Source organism: Ornithorhynchus anatinus, chromosome 8 (genome assembly GCF_004115215.2).
Source record: "Ornithorhynchus anatinus isolate Pmale09 chromosome 8, mOrnAna1.pri.v4, whole genome shotgun sequence".
Lineage (NCBI taxonomy): Eukaryota > Metazoa > Chordata > Mammalia > Monotremata > Ornithorhynchidae > Ornithorhynchus > Ornithorhynchus anatinus.
In genome coordinates, this window is record NC_041735.1 from 44,096,549 (window position 1) to 44,119,293 (window position 22,745).

The 22,745-nt window shown below is 41.5% G+C and overlaps 1 protein-coding gene across 1 annotated transcript in view; it reads right to left on the reverse strand.

Annotated features, from left to right (window-relative positions):
- Positions 1–1,377: 1,377 nt before the first annotated feature.
- Positions 1,378–22,745, reverse strand: part of ZNF385D (zinc finger protein 385D) — a 538,924-nt gene continuing 517,556 nt past the window's right edge. The window contains exons 7-10 of the mRNA XM_029070585.2: positions 13,966–14,199; positions 7,516–7,694; positions 6,476–6,577; positions 1,378–4,687 (exon numbers count right to left, since the gene is read on the reverse strand). Of these exons, the coding sequence (XP_028926418.1) occupies positions 4,454–4,687; positions 6,476–6,577; positions 7,516–7,694; positions 13,966–14,199 (749 nt within the window). The 3' untranslated portion in view covers positions 1,378–4,453. The remainder of the gene's footprint in view (positions 4,688–6,475; positions 6,578–7,515; positions 7,695–13,965; positions 14,200–22,745) is intronic.

A 22,745-nucleotide genomic window follows, 5' to 3' on the forward strand; every position in this document is an offset into this window, starting at 1 on the left:
GGGCAAAGTGCTGGGGTAGATGCAAGATTATCATATTGAACACAGTCCCTGTCCTACATGGATCTCAAGATCTAAGGGATGGATGGTAGAGATGACCTCGATGAGCTCATTATGGGTAGGACATTCAAGCCGAGGTCTATTTTCCTGAAGTGACAGCTATTGGAATGGGTGTATGTGTGTTTTGGGATTTATGTGTGGGGGCAAGACAGACATCCAGGCCCCTCCCTTATACAATCTAGGCAACCCATTCCAATCAGGCTTGGAAAAGCAGCTCTACAATGTTCAGGACATTTTAAAGCTTTAAATCCATAACATTTTAACATGTGTGTTGATCTGGTTTTCTGTAAGGATTAGTTTAGATGCCATTACAAATGAGTACGGGTTTCTGTCATGTACCTGATTGGTGCCTATGAAATCCATGATGTACCCAGATCTTTTACAGGGATCCACTATGGCTGGCCTGCATGATGCTCTCTCCAGATAATTGCAGTGATATTTTAAGTTGAAAGGAATGAACCTGGTTAAAGATACAGCTGAGAGGCAGCATGACCTACCAGAAAAGAGCACAGACCCGGGAGTCAGAAGGACCTGGGTTCTAATCACAGCTCTGCCACTTGTCTGCTGTGTGACCTACAGCAAGTCACTTAACTTCTCTGTGTCTCAGTTACCTCACCTTTATTTACCAACCAATAAAATGGGGATTAACACTGTGACCCCCAAGTGGGACACAGACTGTGTCCAACCTTGTATCTACCCCAGTGCAGAGCATAGTCCTTGACACACAGTAAGCGCTTAATAAATACCATAAAATAAGGAACAAAAAATTAAAAATGGATCATGTTTTAGTGAATGGTGGTAAAAATTAAGAAAATTGTTTCAGTAAACATTTAAAGGTCAAACAAAATATCTCAGTCTGTGTTCTTTTCAGAAGAATCTATAATTCAGGAAAATTCCCAGTGAGTAAAAACAAGTTTCAAAAACCAAGGAAGCATCTGTCATTTTTTGTCATCTCCTGACTTCTCTAACTCTAATTATGTCCATTGTGGAATGGGAAGGAAAAGGGAAGGAGAGGCCCTTTACCAGGGACTCTTTTGTATTTACATTGATTTAAAATGACACAAGGCAATGTTTCCTGCCAGTTTTTTCCTGCCTTGGATATTGAGGAGGGAAAGAAATGTAACTAGGCAAACTTGGAGGGTGTACATAGCTTTGCTGCCAACCAAAGTGTTCAGCCATAATTACTCATTTTTATTAATGAAAAATCCACAAGAGAAGGAAAACAGTTTTTTATCAGGGGAGTTTGGAGCTTAATGGATGCTGATCAGTTTGACAAACGGGTGGGTAGGGAAAAGCAATTCACAGAAAGTCCACTATCAATTCTAATGATTAGGCTTCATCCTTTATTAGGTAGTGAGTAAGAGACAACTGATGTTTACAGCGCAAATTTAAGTGAGACCATTTCCATGAAAATTGTTCCATAGAGCACTGAGGCAAAGAGATCCCGAAACTGCCGGTAGTTTCTCGGCGAGGCTGATGGAGAGTGTAGGGATGACACTAGGTGCTTGCCACAAGTCGTTAGTTAATAGACCTCCCCTGTGTGCTATGGCTCCATGCAGGCCCCAGGTTCACTTTCTAAAGGACATGATTGCCAACTTGAGGGATTGTGGGAGAGTGGCAGAATGCTCAGCACAGCGGCCATGGCTTAGGCACAATCCCTAAAGCAAAAAGGAATTATAGGCTTGGTGGTAGAAAACTAGGACATAGGCATAGAACAAAATGTCTTAGCTAATAGGAAGAAAATGACTTTAAGACTCCAAATTCCTATTCTGCATCCTGCCATTTAGGTAGTTAGCAGATCCTCATCTCTTTCCAGAAGATTGCCAGCTGACTTCCTAAAAAAAAAAAAAAATCTCAAAAATCTCTTAGAAGACTATAAAGAAAGGGATACGATGGTGCCGGTATATGACGATAGAACGTCTTTCTGAGGTTGCTGGATAGAGAATAATTATAAAAAGGTAAAAAGGAACACAATAATGCTGGCATCAGCACTAATTTGGAATTCTTTGGACAAAGAGATCCATGGAACATGTTTTCTTCTCTTTTTGTATGAAAAACAATGTGAGCAGAATGGTTTTTAAAGAATGCGAGCACCGGAGTGTAGTTGGCCTGTAGGTCTGTTGTTTAATTCTGTCCACCCAGGACATTGTTGGGATGCACATATATGAAACAAGAGTCTTTTGTCACTGGTAAGTCCAAAGTCTGTTGCATTTTCCCCCTCCTATCACTTGAACTACTAATAAATAGTAGTTTCTGGGAGCAAATATTGAGCCTTCCTCCTTTTACATCTTCAAGAGTCTAAACAAAGCCTATTTAAAATAGTCCTATGATCCACTTGAAAAGGGATAAAGGGTGCAGTGTAAAGCTATAAAGGAAAACTGAAGGTACCCATCCACCGCTCTGGGTTTTGTTTTACAGAGTGGAAGATGGGAGGATCCAGGGAGGTGGAGGAAGAAGGTTCCCCTGCCTCCCCCCCGCTCATTTCAAGGGTTTGGGACCCCTCTGTGCTTACGCAGTGGCCAGGCCCCCGCCCCGTACCATGGATGCATACCTGCTGAGGGGCATCCTGGCTCTGCCACTCCTATGCGAGGGCCAGAGAACCTGGGCCTCACTAGGAGGGGGTTGTGCCAGCTGCAAGATGGTCAACAATTCTGGAGCAGCTGGACACTGGTGCAGAATTGGGGGGCAGATAGGGTGGGGAAGGGCTAACCCCTTGCATACGAGCAAATGCACAGCAACTGCCTTCCCAGCGTGAAAGGGAGAACAGATCTCACCGTTGCCCACCCCTAAGACTGATTTTTGTTTCCCAACTCGTTTTGCATCTCCACCATCTTCATAGTTACTTTTTAATTTTTGACTGCAAGAAGCAGACAGCCGTTCTCATAAAATGAAGGCAAATCTATTTTTCCACTGTCTGTTCCATGCCACTTAATGGTCCAGTGTGAAGTTGGAAGGTTAGATAATTATTTTATATAATAGATTTTCTGTTTATAATTTTTTTGTCTTTCTAACATATATACAATATATATCTATTCTTATATATACCCCTGATAAATCTTGTTTTCAAAAGACACTGTTCACCCGTGTTAGCCTTATGGTGAATATATAAGGCTTGTAACTGTCAATATGCTGATAGGAGAGAATTTAGGGTCCGATGGGAACTTTTAGGTAATTTTTTCTCCATCCCTGTGATGTGCAGTTAACTCATACTTTTGGGCTGTACTCACATTTACCTATATATAGTTAAACATTTATATCATTCCAGTAGGATATTTTTAAAAAATAGGTAATGCTGATTTCACCTTTAGGCACAAAACAAAAGCATTTGCCCATTGAGGCAACCCACTGGTATGATATAAAGAGAATATATTGCAGAGATGTAAATATGCATTCTGTTTTCAATTGTTAGGTATGGCCATGCATGTCATACACACGTTTATGAGTTATTTTATGGTCATCCCTAGCTCATGAAAACTGAATAGCTACACTGCCCACCATCCCAACTTTTTCTATGTGGACACAGGACACAGACCTGTGTTAGATACAAGATTTACATAGTACACACAAATTTAAAATTTCATTGATGCGTGGCCTGCGGTGGAACTACAGAAATGACAATAAATGGTCTTTTTTTTGCTGAATTTTTCTTAATCAAAACTCTTCAGTACATGTGAGAATTTCAGTGGTCCTACAAAGGGCGGGAGGGAAGGGGGAGGAGAAATTGATTATCGTCTAGGAAGACCTTCACAATATTATCGTTTGCATTTATTCTTTTGGCTACTTACCAAAGTGACAGAGTTGTTCATTCTACTCTTTGCATTTCACTTAAGAACCTAGTGGCATAGATAGAGATACAGCACTATTGTTTTACAAGACATCTACTGCATCTACTTTTGTTCAGATAAATACCCAGTAACGGCTGACGTGGCAAAAGGATCAGTAAGGGTACTACTATTCACAGTGTTTCTTTTTCTTTTCTTCTTTTTCTTCTCCATCATTTAATCTACAGAATAAAGTATTGTGTATATACATACATTGGAACCAGTTAATGCCCTTAGAGAAATGTAGAGTTGTTTCGTGAAGCAGGAAAGACACTGCAGGGGAAACATGTGCCAAAAAGCACGGTCACAAAGGCTTCATAAGTTCTATGGGTCACTACGAATCAATGCTGGAGTCACTTCTAAAACAGTCAATATTCAAGAGGAATGGTCTTATTTGGAGAAAATACTGCCCCTCCCCCCTTTTAGAATCTTTTCAATTCACTATCAAAAGTCCTGGCTCTTCATATATCTATATATACTTTAAACTATAAATAAACACTGCATAGTTTGTTTTTTTTTGTTTTGTTTCTTTTTTTTGGAAAAATTATTGCAGTACAAGGACTCTGGTCTGGAGTTCAATAAGGAGCGAACAGCACAGGAGTATGCGTGGTCCGAATGGGCCCAGGAGCTGGTCGGAGGAGCGCCGGAGGAAGCGCTGACGTCTGGAAGAGGGTGGCTGCAGGGGCCGTTCGGAGACTGAAGGGGGAATTCACGGCCACGGCGGCGGCGGCGGCTGCCGCCGCCAGGGGATTTGGGAGAATTCGTGGAGCCAATGGCTTGGACGGTTCCTTTGAAAATACTAATTTCACCTGTAAGAGTGGAGAAGGAGAGGCAAGGGAGAATAGAAAAACAAAGACAGGGTTTACTTGTCATCCCCAGCTGAAGACTCGATTGCTCCTAATGCTAAAAAGGCTCAAAGTCTGATACATTTTATCCCCATGGTCTGGATGCCTGATTTCACGTAGAACAGAAAATCAGGGAGGCTCGATTGTGCTCGGGCTTTGGTCTGGCCTGAAGGAAGACAGCTGTTTGAAAACAAAACAAAACAAAAAAGCACCCTCATAAAGTAAACTAACTCTTCAGTCAGATTCTCTTGGTGCCTAAGCTACTCTTGGCATTAAATTAGGCACCTGTAGCAGCTGCATTATCTCTAGGGCTTCTCATAGGCTGTATGAAATATTTTAGGAAGCAAGGTACAGATCCAGCAGACTACAGGCCCAGGAAAGAGGACCCCAGTGATGGGACCAAGTTCATTCAACTTTGCCTAACGTAAGACCAAGGCATAGCTTAGGCCCTGGGAGAATCTGGGACACTTTCTTTGAAGGAAAACTGCAATATACAGTACTTGGATTGTAAAAGAAGCAGTGACAAGAACATCACAGAGTAAGGAAAAGGAAATTGCCCAAAGATGTGTAGAACAAAAAAGATTAACACTGAAATTGGCAGCTGCTATCTGACAGTCTGAGGATGTAAACTTGGGCACCGAGAATGCAGTTCCCATTTGAACGCATAGCGAAACAGGAGAAGGATCAGATCTTAATAAATCAAAATACTTACCTTCCAGCAACTCTGAACGTCCCTGCTTTCTCATATATTCAAATGGGAGCTGAATGTCTCAGGCCTACTCTACACCACCAGTCTGGACCTCCTGCTGGGAAGTATCAGTAAAATGGCAGTCTCACTGACGGACGATTCACAATTACGAGACAGTGAAATACTGAAGCAGTGATTATTTTTTTCTCTTTTGGTAAAGTGTCGAACTCTCATTTTATGCCACATAACTAATTCTGCAGGTGATTCGATTGACACCATTGTACTGCACCTTGTTGGTCATCACTGGTTTACCAGTACTAGACTGCAGATTCAAGCAACTTCTGCCATGCAAATGGATATGCTGCACTAGACACACACTTGGTTGGACTTACTCTAAGATCTCTTACAGATGACTGCAGTTTTCCTTCAAATATCCTTCCTTTTAAGCGGCAGCAGCGTGCAATAACACTAGGCAACAGTAAATGGAATTTAAAATAAATGTAAAAACATTTTTGAAAATGCATTCCCCTGTAATCTCTAGATCCTTGGCTACTACTGAGACCCAGAGGACGATGCACTTAGGTGCATTGTCTATTTTGGGCCTAATTCTATTTTTAAATATGAAGTGAAAAATTGGGAAACAATGAATCAGCATGGCAGGTCCATGGGGACGTACTTGCCCTTGCTTCACTCATCTTGGGGTGCTTTACAACCCAAATTCAGGCTGGGGGCTAGGGAGGGGAGGGAGGACGAAAGAGGGACAATACTGAAATGACTCCTCATTTACTATGAAAATATTCATTCCAACTTTTTTGCCAATGGCACCTTGCTCCTGATGCCAAAGCCAGATTCAGCTGACTAAAAGGAAAGCAGAACAAATGGACTTGTCTTGCTCATCTGCTACACCCACCCCCTTCCTTCTGTCCCCAAGGACTGTGACAAAAATCCCCCAAAAGCACAGAGGAGCAGTCCGTCACTCCACGGTCCAAGGTCTGAGGCTCAGACCTGTCCCACAGAATCGCGAGAGTTTGCTTACAAGTTAAACACTTAAAACATATCCTTACCCCGAGAGGATGTGCTGTCTTTTGCAGTTTGTTGTAGGGGCTGTACTTAGGTTTGGGGGGCTTCCCAGCAGCTCTGTCTTTGTGCCTTCTACTGCTAATGTGCTGGCAGACAGAATTCAAAAACAATGTTACCTTCACACTGAAGTGATACAGTCCCCCAAAGAAGATCTTTCAAATACTTGCTCTAGAGACATGCCAGGGTAAAGGATATTAGTTCTAGTGGTATAAAAGTGTCAGGAGAAGAAAAGGCATTCCCCTAGGTCGTCAATCTAAAATGAACCCAAGGTAGGCGAAAAACAAGGAAAACTCCCCCCGCCCCTCTTTTTTCATAGGTGGTATCTGCTGCGGCATCTAGTTGTGAAAAATTAATTGGAAGGATTTTGGTGGCTTACTACAAATCTTTTAACAGTGGAAGTGGCTTGCGAGAGACAAAAACTTTCCTATGTAGATGTGCAAAAATGCCCTACTGACATAAAATGATTTCTGAATCGGTGTTTATCTCCCCATCTATGTAGCTTCCTTTCAAACCCTTAAAGTCAGGAAGTGGAAAGCTAAGGGGACAATGGTATGCAATCAGTGTGAGAGCAAAAATCATATGTAAACTTGGGAAGTGAACTGCTATACGAAGGTTAGGCTTTTCTATTGGCCATGTACAATTAATTTCTTTGTTTCCCAAAAAGAACTTTTTAGGAAGGCTATTGTCAGCCCAAAATGGACATGGTCATCCCCTCCTATCCTTTCCCTCTAATAGGGATCTGGCCAGTTGATGTAATACTAATACAATGATGCAAGTGTATAAAACAACGGGAATATAACCATTTTTTAAGTTCAGGGTAGTCTGTTGAATCTCTCAACCTGTTTGAAAAGGAACACTGTCACCGTTTATGGAAAATCTGTTTTGCAGGGTAGAAAATTAAACCTTCCTAAAGAGTTAGGCCAGAAAAGCAAGCCTGAATCCAAGAAGGAAAATGTCTGCCTCCTTTCAGACAGGCTCCTTAATCATCCTCATAGGTTTTTTTCTTAGTTCTTTTTTGACTTACCTGTTTAAGTTGTGTCTCAGAGTTCACATGCACATCGCAGATTTCACAGTGAAACGTTTTGTTTTGTAAGCCCGTATTTCCCTTATTAACGGGTCCTTTCCCTTTAACTCCTGCCCGAGGAAACGCTTTAATAGTTCCGCTTCCATTTCGTGCTTCGAGCATAGTTTTGTGCTTAGTCCCTGAAGAAGAAAATACAATTTTTGAGAGAAGTAAAGGCATTAGCTATAAGGCTATACTGTTCAAGAAACTGCCTAAATCTTTCTCTAGTTTGTTCCACGTATTATTGTTGGAATGTACTTGCCATCTCGATGCACACTGGCAGTGTTCCACGTTAACTGTCTATCTCATATTTCATGATTAAATTACCCTTTTTTTGTCATGAGGCATTTTAAAAACAGGTACCAACTACAAGACAGCGACTAAAGTGAGAGAATGTGTCCTGTCGTGAAATGAAACGGGAGTAACCTCTTTTCATTAGCTCCTGTGATTGATATGAATCGTAACCAAAGGTAAAATGATTTAAAATTGTTGATAGGTACAGTTGGCTTCTCTGATAAGTTTAATTTGCCGTGATTAGTGTTTTCTCCCTAAGAACGTGTATTTTCTCCCTTTGTCCTCCCTCCTTCCCATCCAACCCAAAGAGGAAAGTCAACAGTCACAGGTACAGGGCAGAAGCTGTAGTAGGCTGTAGGATGCCTACACCGAGATTCACTTGTTCTGACTGTGACTAATTGAAGCTGGGTGAAAAAAGAGCATCCGATCGTTGTGTAAACACTATGTATGTATGAACAAGCCTGTGTGCGTGTGCACAAACGAGGGAATCTGAGGATTGTTTTCTGTGAGCAAACCAAAACCAAACATCCTTTAATAATGATAGTTATAATAATAATAAAAATAATAATAATTGTGGCATTTGTTAAGCACTTACTATGTGCCAGACACTGCACTAAGCATGGGGGAAGATACATGCACATCAGGTTGGACTCGGTCCCCGTCCCATATCGGGCTCAAAGTCTTAATCCCCATTTTACAGATGGGGTAACTGAGGCATAGAGAAGCAGAGTGACTGGTCCAAGGTCACACAGCAGACAAAGGGCAGAGCTAGGATTAGAACCCATGACCTTATGAGTCCCGGGCTCATCCTCTATCCACTAGAGTGCAGGATACACTGTCGGTGCTTCTCAAAATTATGCTTTAAAATGTTTTACTTGCCTTGCTGACATCTGGAAGGATCTATTAAAGATAGTATTTTGTTAATTTTCCTGTTACTATCCATTTTAGAGGTGGTAAGCTTCTCTCTCCCTCTAAATCCAGGCCCCAGACATATTTCTACTGTGGCTCCTTTTCTGTTCAGCTCATTCTCTTCTGTTTCTTTTCCATTTTAGCTCTTAGTGTCTTAAGAGCCATGCCTTCTTTAGTACTTTTTTGTTTGTTTTGTTTTCCCTAATGATGGTTCTGGAGCAAACTGAGAAGTCGAATGCAAAGTGGGCGTCGCTGAACATGCACAGTGCTAACGTGGCCACTGCTTTGGAAATAAGAACGATAAAGTTTAGGAAAGGGACACTCTTTCCGTTCATGTTGCAATGGTAATAAAGGGATAAGGAATTACATTGAAGTTCATTTCAATGTGGTTAGGAACATTTAGAAAGAGTCACCCGAAAGCTCTGAAAAGGAATGAAACACTTATTAAATGAAGGCTGAGTTTCAGAGAGGGTTTTTCTCTTCATTTGCACATGGCAAAAAGCCCGTGTCACCAAGGGGTATAATTTGTGTCTTTTAAGCAGTTTTTAGGACAAGGAAAGTATCTGTGAACATAACCCAACTGGCAGGTCTGGGATGACACTTAATCTCTGCCATTCTATTCCTGGATGCATAGCCAGCCTGGGACCAGACTCAAAGTCAGCAGGCTCCGTCCAGCCCTTTTATTATTGCAAGAGCAGACCTTCTAAAGAAAAACAAATGGGCAGAGAGGACATCACCCTTTCCCTTACACAAGAAAGCAAACTGCCCAGCAAAAATAATTACAGAGAAGGAATGGTTCTGGGAAGGAAAATGCAAAGAAAAGCAGCTGTGTAATTCAATTTGCTTCATTTCTTCTCTCGCTGTTCTCTTGTCTAGCACTTTCCCCACCTCTTTTGGAACCACTTGCACTGGAACAATTTGAAATTGTCTTTGCCTCCCAGGCTACTATTCAATTAACAACCAAAGCTTGCCCTAGATTTAGAATATTTACACTGGCGAGAGGGGGTGGTCATGTAAACCATGTTAAAGCTTGATTATGCTATGGTGTGCATGAAGGTTCTAGTAGGTAGTAGCTCTACGAGGTTTATGAGCCCACAGAACTGGAAAAGCTCTTTTTGAGTTCTGAGAATAATATGAAAAGCCATATTACTTCAGGATGTTCACTTACCTAACTCTGATAATTCATTCATTCTGCCAAACTATTATTATCAAAGTATAATCTTCTACCATTACAACTATATATTGTCATTTATGATCTAACTTGGAGGTACCCTAATTTATTTTTCTCCTATTTCTGTTTATACTCGCAGAATATTACTACTGCCTAGATGTGACAGTAGTAATGTGCAGTTATACAGGAGGCATACTATACTTTCTGTTTACAATATGCAAACTATTCAGTATTCTACCAGATGTATCTATCCCCTTTGATTTTACCCCAAACCTTTAGTCTAAATTTATATCACAAGAAATATCTTCGCCACCTAGCACTTTTTATTTGATTCAGTTTCATTTCCCCTTGTCTGGATCTCTGTGGATATGGAAAACTGGTCAACATTCTCCTCATAAAAACCATCGTAAACCTGAAGGCAGTTATACGTCTCCTCTCAGTCTTCTATCCTGAAGGCGGAATTCCTTTAACTCTTTCCCAGGACCAGTATTCCCACCCTTCAATCATTTTTGTTGCTCACCCACAAACACCCAAGTCTCCTTTAAAATAACACAGGGGACTAGAACCCTGCTTCAAGGAAAACTTCAATTTTGTACTCCCTCTGTGTCTGATGCTATTCCAGAGACAACTTTTTTGTGTGCTCAATGTCGCTGGGGCTGTGGATCCCGCACTGGCCTTTCAACCACACATGTACTCGTACGTGAATTTCACCAGCCTTACTGCCTTCAAACATATATGGTGCCATTCACAACTGTTTTACCCGAGACCATGTAACAGCATTCCCAGGGAAGCTTGTTTTGTTGGAAGAAATGCAGAAGCAAACATAGAGTGAAAGCCCTTGTGTAGGGGAATGGCGGCCGGAGGCCATTGCGTCGGTTCTTTGCAGGTGTCCGAATGAGGGGATCTTGTACAGTAACCAAGATCAGCAGAGGAATCCTCCTTTCTGCTTAGACTAGGAGTCCCATTTGGGACAGGGATTGGGTCTGACCTAACTTGTATTTACCCCAGTGCTTAGAACAGTGCGAGACAATAAGTGTTTCACAAATACCACAGTTTATTTTTATTTTTTACTTAAATATCTGGTTAACACAATTGGTGAAAAAGCATCTCGGCTACCGAGTTGGCAACCTCCTGCTTATCTATGGCATTATGACACAGACTGGCACTGTGTTGCGGTCTCTTGGGCTGTAATTGGGTTTTGACATAAAATTCTTGTGTGAACGTCATACTTTGCTGCAATCCTGCTTGCCTAATTGATTGTTGCATACACACTGCCCTAGTGGAACCATGACTAACAGGATTGAGAAATTCCAAGTGGTGCTGCGCAAAGTGTTTGTTGCTGGTGAAAGGCCTATCGGTACGGCCTTTCTCAAAAGCACATCTCCCCCTGCTGAAAGGAGAAACTGTGTGGAGAAAGGGACTCTGGAGAATCCTTATCACGTGCACATTCCGGGGAGGGAAGGAGAGGAATTAAACTAAAAGGAGAGAGTTTGTATGAGCTTGGTTAATTAAGGGGTTCGGGGATAATAAAAGGAAAAGCCTTTTATCTCCTGCCACGGGGGGACATTTGAACCCCTGGCAGTGGGGCCAGTGGGATGCTTCATCAAAAGGGTTTGTTTTGAACCACGTGAGCCAGTAGCCTGAGAATCAATTCCTTCCCACAAGTTCCTGGCCCTAAAGCTCATTAATGGTGTGTGATGCGAGGGTCCGTTATCATCAAATAGGTGGAAAACTAATGTACACATGTTTAATGTGTACATTGTTTTTCACTGTATGTTCCTTAATTCTTTTTGAAATGACTGTGAATTAATATCCGTGTGACTGTGAATTCCCCCTCTAGACTATGAGTTTATTGTGGGCAGGGAACACATCTATCAACTCTTTAAACTGTAGTCTACCAAATGCTCGGCGCCCAGTAAGTGCTCAGTAACTATGACTGATTAATTAATGTGGCCTAAACAAAGAGTAATTACCTTACTATAGATGAGTGACATGAGTCATACTGATATAATTAAGGTGTTAAAAAAGTAAATACCCATGTACCTAGTGAGGTACAATTAGATTGAATCAGCAAGGTAAAATATCTCTTAAAAACATGTTTTATTTCAAATTCACTTAGAAGCACTTGTAGGTAAATGTACTAGTTATTTTATATCCGCTATATTCACGTAACTGCTATTCATATGAGTGCTAACCACTCACATCTATAAACAAGTGGCAGTTATTTTTTTTCTATCCCCATCTGCAGAGTCCATTGTGTTTGATATCGTCAGCCACTGAGAAATTACGAGATATGGCGGACCTAAATATGCTGTCTCTATATGAGTATATTTAGTGACAAGAAATTATATGTCAGTAGAATTCTACAGTGTAATCTCCTCACCATATTATTTTATTACAAAGCACGCAGGCAGATTCTTCAGCTGTGCCAGGGTTTACAAAGGGCAGGCTGTTCAAGACGTTTATTGTGTGTGTTAATGAGTTGGAGCATCTCTAACTACAGGAGAAATAATCACTCCACAGAGCACTTAAGGAGGTGACCTATCTGAGCACTCTATACTTCCCCAGCTCACTCCCCTTCTTTGAAAAGGGTTGACCATCATTTTCTTTGTACGATAACAAGCAGATAGATATAAGTTGCTACTTCCAGCAGAGAAACTGAACAATGCACAATGAAAGATAATGTTCTGAAATGGCTACACAGAAGTGAAAAAGCAAAATAAAAAGCTGATGATATACTACTAAGAATCCCCAAAGCATTTCCTTCTCACACCAGTTGTTGAGGCTCATGTTTGATCAATTCTCATCTAATGGGCAATATATAAGGTAACTTGTTTTTGTTCTTCCCCTGGAATGGCTATTTAACTTAATCACATGTTCTAAAGAGAACTGCTGAATGATTCCTTTTTATGACAGAATAACTATTAATCTTCCATAAAATAAACTCGAGCTCAAGGGGGTGTTTACCCACTGAGAATTTGGTTGTCTGAGTCAAGTCTGCCTCCCACAAATTTATTGCTATCATGCCAGAATGCTGAATGGCCAGTAGTCTAGAGGAACAATCATGTTTCCGATAACGTTTTCTCTAACCCTGTCCCTTGGATGCAACATCACTTGAAGAGAGATACAGATATATTTGTTATGGGTAAACAGATAGTGAGTGTAGAAGGCTATGGAGCATCAAAAGGTAATAGAGATTTGTACTCAAGCCTAAATTTTCTGTATGTTCACCTTCCCCTGAACTCTCACTGACTTCTAGCAGCACAACATATACAGAAGGCATGTGAGGACTGAAAGAATTGGTCGCCCCATGCGATTCCCGCACCGGAGTCACAGATCGATACCTGAACAGCATCAGTGCACCCTGATTGGTTGACATTTCCCAGTCTGCCAATACTGGTTATAGTTATACGACCAAGTGTGAGGTAATTGCTACAATTTCTCAGAGGTTTGCGACCCGGTATCATTGGAAAAGTCATGCTTCCTGACTCAGGGACTCAGACTATAAAATCCCTCAGAACCCAATAAGAATGGAAGAGCAACGTTCATCTTTGCAGGGGTAGAATCAATCAATCAATCAATGGTATTTATTGAGAACTTACTATATGCTGAGTACTGTTCTAAGCGCTTGGTCAGAGAATTCCCTGACCATAAGGAGGTTACAAGTCTAGAGTTACTGGCTCTCTTGCAAGGAAGCCATACCAGATCAGCAAGCACACAGAGGCTACATAAAAATTCGTAAATCCTGTTTAGTGCAGAAGTGAGTTAGCATGTGTAATGGGTTTGTCACATAATGACCTACTGTTTAGAAACTTGAAAGAGACTGATTTCTTTTAAAGGTAGCTTGCATGCAGTGGAACTCCTCCCCCCATGTAAAAGACACTTTGCTTGTCATTTTTATTCTTTAATGGTTAATGAATTCCATGTAATTGCCAGTTTTCTGCCACCTCTTTGTCCCCTGCTGCAAAAGATCTAATCTATTCAGAGGAAGATAATTGCAGAGCTGTTGAGACAGAAACAAAATTGCTACATCTCACCACTGTTGTGCGCCTCCAGCTGTGAGGCGGAGTTGACAGCAACCTTGCATAGCGAACAGTAAAGGAGCCTTTTTGCCTTTTCTTCTTCAGTCTCCACGGAAGGACATGTGCTGTTGCCAGTGGCTGTTGTGGGCTTTTTTTCCACTTTGGAGGTGATCTCAGTTGTCATAACACTGCTTTTCCGAATTTCCACGGTTGTCGTTGTCGATATTGCTGGTGTCCCTGGAGTACCGTCTGCAGTCAAAATAACAAGATGACAGAACAAAAATAGTGTTGAACTTTCTCCATTTGGAAATTTAGTGCCGCGACTGAATTACCCCCAGTATATTTTGATGATTTTGGAAACTATCTATCGAAGCAATAAGCATCACTTCGTTTGCTGTACCCATTTTTTCTTCTGAATCCTTGCCCGTAGAGAATTCGCATTAGACGTTTATTTCATTTTCAGAATTAAAAACATTCTTTTAGGGGAGAATTGATGATACGCTTATGAAGGATTTTGAAGGCCTTAAATTACAGAACAAATCTGCAGGGATTTGTAACTATTCTTCAGGAACATAATTCTTCTAGTTCTCGCTTCTGACACCCTTCCTTTATCTTCTCATCTTTCTTCCAAAATCTCGGAACTGGATTTTCTTTCTTTGATATGGAAACCGGTCTGGACTTCTTGACACTGACACTCAGAGCTACAGAAAGTGGGATTCTGTTAGATAAATTGTTAAATGTAGAACTACATGCATGAAGGATTAGACTGATTAGTCCAATTAGACTGTAAGCCCGTCAAAGGGCAGACACTGTCTCTGTTGCCGATTTATACATTCCAAGCGCTTAGTAAAGTGCTCTGCACATAGTAAGTGCTCAATAAATACTATTGAATGAATGAATGAAGGAATGATAACTCAACACCAGTGGATGCAATGTACACCCATAAAAGATCCCTGAATGCTTGAGTATAATAATGATAATGGTATTTATTAAGCACTTACTATGTGCTTATGACTTTGCCATAATGCACTGAACCTAAGAATACTTTTGGTCCCTAAGTGCAGTCATTCATTTTCCCCTCACAAGATATCTGGTGTCCTGTGGCTTCATCTGCTGGTTGTAAAGGTTCAATGAAAGACAAATTATTTGGGGCAGAATTTAAACACTGAATAAAATTGTATAAAAATTTATATTTTTTTTCTTCTGGATATACATTTGTGGAAAGCAGGCGAGGGTTATTTACTGAACAGAAGTTGTAAGCACGACTTAAGTACAGTGCTCTGCATAAGTAAATATTCAGTAAATATGACTGACTTTCATTTAAGTTGACTGAGTGACAGGACTTATCTGTCTGTGATCCTGTCTTGCCATCTGATGTGGAGCATGGGCCGTAAATTACGCTAATGGCACTTCTCAAAAACCTAGGTGTAGCATTTCTCGTGAGTCTAGGTGGGTCTTTCAGTGGTAGCAAAAGTTGGACAACCTACTGCCTCTATAGATCTTCAGTATGGACTGAAGCCTGAGATCATGTTGCTTCACGGTCTATTTATCTGATAGTTTCCCACAGGATGTACTGATCTCAATTTGATTTTCAATTTCCTGTCTACCCTTGCATGACCCGGTAGTGTGCTACATTAAGTAGTAAGGCAGGGAACGAGTCTGCTAATGCTGCTGTACTCTCCCGAGAGCTTAGTATAGTCCTCTGCACCTAGTAAGCACTCAATAAATACCACTGATTGACTGAGTCTCCTCGGTCCGCTACCGAGGCAGGAGCCTGGGGCAGGATTGGGTGAATCAAGAAAAACAGCGTGGCCTAGTGGATAGAGCACGGGCCTGGGAGTCAGAAGGACCTGGGTTCTAATACTAGCTCTGCCACTTGTCTGCTGTGTGATCTTGGACGTCACTTCACTTCTCTGTCCCTCATTTACCTCATCTGTAAAATGGGGATTGAGACTGTGAGTCCCATGTGGGACAGGGATTGTGTCCCACCTGATTTGCTTTTATTTACACCAACACTTAGTACAGTGTCTGGCACATAGTAAGCGCTTAATAATACCACAATGATGATAAAGTAACAGAATTCTATGACCCTATTCAGTTCTCTGTTGCCAGTGAAAATCTTGGATTGTGGGTAGGGTTTCCTAAAGGCAGGAAGATACATTACTGCCTGGTTATCAGTCCCTAGTACCAAACTGACTCCGCCCAAGAGTTTACAACTGTCCGCATGTTCTCTTGAGTGGGGGGCGGGGGCTGAGAGCACAGTCATCTTCATATAGTAACAATTCTTAGATAACTGACTCATAAGATTTCTGATGATGTCTACGGCCTGAGGAAGGACTGCCTAATAATGGAAATCATGCTCTAAAACCTGGATCCGGGTCCTTGCTGCATCTTCCAACATAACCGTGTCAGCATGGCTTATCGGAAAGAACATGGTCTTGGGAAACAGAGGTCATGGGTTCTAATCCCGGCCTCTGCCACTTGTCCGTTGTGTGACTCTGGGTAAGTCACTTAACTTCTCTGTGCCTCAGTTACCTCATCTGTAAAACGGGGATATAGACTGTGAGCCCCAAGTGAGGCAACCTGATTACCTTGTATCTCCCCAAGTGCTTAGAACAGTGATTGGCACATAGTAAGCGCTTAACAAATACCATCGGTATTATCATCATTATTATCATCATTATTATCAATAATAATAGAGGATTAAACATAGTAGGAAGTCCTGTTTACCCGGATCGTGAGGGGGAATGAATCAGATACGACACCCTGAGTTCTCTCATGACCAACCAAGCCACCGGGGGAGCAAATTAAGAATCTTGTTGAACTTGTCAGAGAGGCCAAATTTTCCAAAAACAGTTGACAAGAGTCCACCTCTACTAATGGAATCAGATCAATCAATAGTATTTATGGAGCACTTATTGCAGAGCACTGTACTAAGTGCGTGGAACAGTGAGATGCAGTTGGTAGGATCTCTGAACACAGAAGCTTAGAGTCAGATGTTTTTGTAAGAAGAAAAATGCTATGGAATGGATTGTAAGACTCTCCAAGAGTATAAGTCTCTACCATGCAGGGACCCTATCTTTTGCTTTTGATGTAGCCTCCCAACTGCTTAGTTTGCACAGTGCTCTTGCAAACAATAGATACTCAGAAAATGCCATTAAGATGTGCTGATCCTTGTGTTTCTGTTTCCAGCGTGGCTGCAAAGGTCACGTTTGCTGTATCACTCTGCAGTCTGAAGTAATGTTGCATTTCTGGGAGCTTGCAGTCAGTGATATTCTTAGGTGTCAATCTAGGATCTAGCCAGCAATAGGGAAAAGTGAGACGCTAGGATAGCAGACACAATCTGATCTTTCAACTTGAATGTGATGATGGGAGTGATATCTTTGAGACTTCTGTCATGCTTTCTTAGTGGCCCACTGCTGAGGACAACCTTGATGTCACTCTCTGTAGCTGCCTCACAGAGAGAATTCCAGGCTTTCCCAGGGCTAGTAACCTTGTTCATTCACTCATTCATTCACTATTTATTGAGCGCTTGCTGTATGCAGAGCACTAGACTAAGTGCTTGGGAGAGTATGACATAACAATAAACAAACACATTCCCTGCTCTCCCAAACCTGCTACCTACCACCCACCGAGCATTGCTTTGTGGTAGTCTAGCCCGGCTGATTGTGTGACTTGGAGAAGGGAAAGAGCTGTTTTGTAGAGCACGGGTTTAGGAGTCAGAAGTCACGGGTTCTAATCCCGGCTCCACCACCTGTCAGCTGTGTGACTTCGGGCAAGTCGCTTAACTTCTCGGTGTCTCAGTTACCTCACCTGTAAAATGGGGATTAAATCCTACTCCCTCCTACTCCCTGTGAGCTCCACGTGGGTAGGGAGTGTGTCCACTCTCAGTGTCTTGTATTTATCTCAGGGCTTACTACAGTGCTTGGCACATAGTAATTGCCTAACAATAACAAAACAACATCGATAGCAATAGAGAGAGTGTTTTCTTTTCTCTAGGTGCAGGTATATATGTGTTTTTGTAGTTTGGTTACAGCTTCTTATTTAGATTGTACCCTTATTTAGATTCTTCCCCTCTTCTTCCCCTCTTCAAAACCCTACTTAAAGCTCACCTCCTCCAAGAGGCCTTTCCAGACTGAGCTCTCCTTTTCCCTCTACTCCTTCTACCGCCCCCCTTCACCTCTCCGTAGCTAAACCCTCTTTTCCCCGCATTTCCCTCTGCTCCTCTCCATCTCCCATCCCATCCCCTCAGCACTGTACTCGTCCACTCAACTGTATATATTTTCATTACCCTATTTATTTTGTTAATGAGATGAACATTGCCTTGATTCCATTTATTTGCTGTTGTTTTAATGAGATGTTCATCTCCTTGATTCTATTTATTGCCATTGTTCTTGTCTGTCCGTCTCCCCCTATTAGACTGTGCGCCCGTCAAAGGGCAGGGACTATCTCTATCTGTTACCGATTTGTACATTCCAAGCGCTTAGTACAGTGCTCTGCACATAGTAAGCACTCAATAAATACTATTGAATGAATTGTACAGTCACCAGACTGGTATTCTACAGTGTCTTGTTCAAACCATTAGAAGAACCCCGCATCTATTATCTATTGTCCACTCCCTTCACCAACTGAGTAAGGTAACAAAACTAAATGATTTTCCTTCCCAGAAATGAGCATGTCAGAATTCATCCACATAACAACGAATGGATTTTAAAGATGAAGCATTAAATGACCAGGCGTATAGCCTGTGAGATAAGATACTGTGCTCAGAAAGACCTGGAGCACCTAAATGGTGAAAGAAGTATTTGAAGAGGAGAGGCTTCATTGTTCAAAAAAAAAAATAGCCTCTGGGAAGATGACTTTCTCTCTGGCAAATTGGTGCACTCTGACTGACTTGGTGCTCTACAGACACATCTTAAGAAGTGTCAGACTGACCTATCACATCCTTCCCAAGAGCAGACCTTTGGAGGATAACAGTTGTGTGTGCAGGCATTTCCCTCCTCGAGGCTTCATGTTTTGAGGAGCTGGAAACCAAATAAGCAATAGGCAATTTCCTGTAGCTTATCCCCTGGGGTCTTGATACTGGCATTTTGTTCCTTGAAATCCACCCCCAGTAAGTTTATCCTTCAATAAAAGTCCATTCCAAATGTAAACTCTTGTCTGAGCTCTTAGATTATTTGTGTATTTATATGAGAACTGGACCTGCCTAGATTATAGTTCACTCAGGCCACAGTGGAAAGACCTTAATGCAGGTGCAGAATAAACAAAATGCACATCTTCTACTTCCAGTGACAGTCATATTGCTATCTTTGCTAATCTTAGAGGATAGTAGATACATATGCCAAATGCCCTGCTAGATTAAAGGCCATAAGATTGGTATATCTGCAGCTTAGAACAGGATCAACTTTTTTTTAAGGCTAGTTCCGAGCATGGGGAAGGCTTAAGGGAATGGACAGCAAAAGCTTCAAGGCCAGTGTTTTTACTTTACCCTAAACTTTTGACCTTATTACTTTCACTCGAGCATGCAAACAGTTTGAAAGGTAACAGAGTCAATGATACTATATCCCCATTAGAATGTAATTTTCCAAACCCATGTTTAAGGGTAAGTCCTAAAATACATTAAGAATTCAAGTACCAATTGTCTGGTTCACTAGCATGCTATTTGATTTTGAGGACATTATCGTATGAGAAGCAGTGTGACTCAGTGGAAAGATCACAGGCTTGGGAGTCAGAGGTCATGGGTTCAAACCCCAGCTCTGCCACTTGTCAGCTGTGTGACTATGGGCAAGTCACTTAACTTCTCTGTGCCTCAGTGACATCATCTGTAAAATGGGGATTAACTGTGAGTCTCATGTGGGACAACCTGATTACCCTGTATCTACCCCAGCGCTTAGAACAGTGCTCTGCAAATAGTAAGCGCTTAACAAATACCAACATTATTATATGAAGGTTTTAATAAATTATCTTCTGAGTGAGCTGAAGATACATTTTGTGAACAAATGGCAAACTTAGAAAGACTAAACCCACTGGGGTACATTTGATTGTACAATGGAAAGTTCATGTCCAGTGTCAGAGGAAATGCTAGTGATGATGACCCCTCTCATAAATGATGTATGACCCCTGGTCTAGTCAAACAGATTTTGAGACTGAGGACCCACCCAAAGGTAATGACTATATCAATCAGTGGTATTTACAATAATAATAATAATTGTGGTATTTATTAAGTGCTTACTATGTGCCAAGTACCATTCTAAGCGCTGGGGTAGTTAGAAGGTAATCAGGTCCCTGTCCCACATACGGCTCGCTCCCTTTACATATGAGGTAATCGAGACATTGAGAAGTTAAGTGACTTGCCCAAGGTCACACAGCAGAAGTGGCAGAGCTGCGACTAGAACCCACATCCTTGAACTCCCAGGCCTGTGCTCCTTCCGCTGGGCCACACTGCTTCTCAATTTATTGGGCCCTTACTCTGTTTTCATGGTGGTGGAGATCAGTACAGTACTCCTCGCGCTCTCTTGTCCCTGTCAGCTAGGGCAGTGGGAGGAGCATAATGCACTTAGTATCAGCCTAGTGCGGATTGACTGACAGGAAACTGCTAACATAACTCCTACGTACATTAGCCAACTCTTTTCAAGATTCCCACTAACCCTGTCTATCACACAAAATGCCCTAGGTGATGGCGTTGCCCCAAAAGACATCCCCCCTCCCTAACCAAGATGAAAGTTAGGAAAATCTGTAAAGGGAGAAGGAGAAGGTAAAAAACAAAGAAACTAAAAGCCTTAACTGAACAAATTTCAAAATTAATCAGTAGTAGAGGCCGGCCATCAGTCAATCAATCAATGGCATTTGAGCACCTGAGAAAGTACAGTACAACAGAGTTGGTAGTCGTGTCCCTTCCCACAAGGAACTTAGTCTACAGGGGAGACATATATTAAAATACATAATTTATAAGGGAAATAGTTTAAGGGTATTTACATAAGTGCTAAAGGGCTACACAGACAAGTGCAGAGTCAACGCAGAGGGGAGGATGGCCAGAGGAAATGATGGTTTAGTCAGGGAAGGCCTCTTTGAGGAGCTGTGAGTTTAGAAGGGTTTTGAAGGTGGGGACAGTGGCAGATTGTCAGATTTGAAGGGAGAGGGAGCTCCAGACGTCGAGGGCAAAGGTTTGGCGGTGGGATAAACAGGACATACAGGGCATACAGAAAGTAGGTAACGTGAATGAAGATCCTTAAACCAAGGTGCTCAGTTACTGTGTGCATCATACAGTATTGACACCAAAGCTCTTAGGAATTTCCCCTTATATTAACTAAGGGTTGATAGCTTTCATTAACCACACACTACTAGTCTATTAAACAGAGACTTAAAGAATCTAAAATCAAGTCTGAAATTGGTTGCTAAAGACTGATGCCAGCTTGTATCTCTGTGCTATTTTCATACCAAGGGCCAGCATGCAGCAAGTGTTCATTACTGCAACTGCCATTGTTTAGCTTTGGCTGGGATACAGATTGCTAATATTGTGTGGAAGAGGACTTCAACAGAATATAAAAAGAAATCCTTCAGTATTCATAATGATCCATTTGTACTGCTCATTTCATTACAACCGAAAGTGTTAATAGTTACGAAGTCCATAAAAGAGGGGACTTGAACACTGGGAAAAAAATGAAGATTTATTTTCACAGTAAAAACAAAAAAAACAAAGGGATAGATAAAACACTTGTGTGGAGATGAAATATGTACCATAAGGAAGCCCAAATAACAAAAGTGGTATACCCATAGGTGAGTTAAGGTCCTTCCTAAGTAGGATTCATTTCATATCCCAATGATGCTCGTCATGATTTTCCTTTAGATGGAGAACACAGAAATTATAATCCATTCATTTTCTTCTGCTCTGTGAGAATGTAGGTCTCACTCGCCCCATCTCTGGCTGCTGAACTGAACAGCTGCTCACTCTTAGCTACTGACATTCTGAAGTGGAGTAAGGTTTTTTTGTGGCTGAAAACAAATCACAACTATTTATGGACTGCTGGCCTTTTTTTCCCCCACTGTGTTTTCAATCTTGTGTCAGTCGCCAATGATTTATGTTTTTAGAGGACACACTTTATTATGCACAGAGCAATCTTCCATGCTTTTAAAATGCTTACAACCAAATGGCTGCTTCTATGTGTATACCCGAGTGCACAGGGATTTAGAGGGAGAAAAAGAAAGGCAAATAAGTACCTTGCCCTTCCTTTGCTTCCATATCACTTGAGCCAGCTTATTTCAAACTGCCATTAAAAAGAATCGAATGTAAATCTCTCAAAGGTAACACCTAGATCCTAAACAGATAATTTAACTGTTAGATCTTCTCAGACTCAAAATAAACAGATCTGGATCTGCCAGATAGGGGAGTAGGTACTGCATTATATCACTTAGGGGCTAGGATGAGGTCAGTTCCTAGGTTCCTGGGAGATGAGAGGGTTTGATAGACTACATAGGTTTTACAACGTTTGGTTTCCACCATGTAGAACAGCCCTTAGTGTGCAGTAATTGCTTAGGGAAGCCCAATAAAAGATACAGTCTCTACCTTCAAGGAGCATACATAGATAGGCCAGATACCCATTATTTAAAATTCTGAGAATGTGACAGAAAAAGCGGCATGTTCATAATTGAATGATAATTCTGATTGGAAAATGCCAAAAAAATTGTCAATCTGATGGAAGAAAAAAGCCTTTGCTATTTCAAATCCAAAAAAGTGTGTTCATCACTCTGGAGTGTCACAAACATTCTCCTTTAGACCGCATAAAATTACAGTTTTT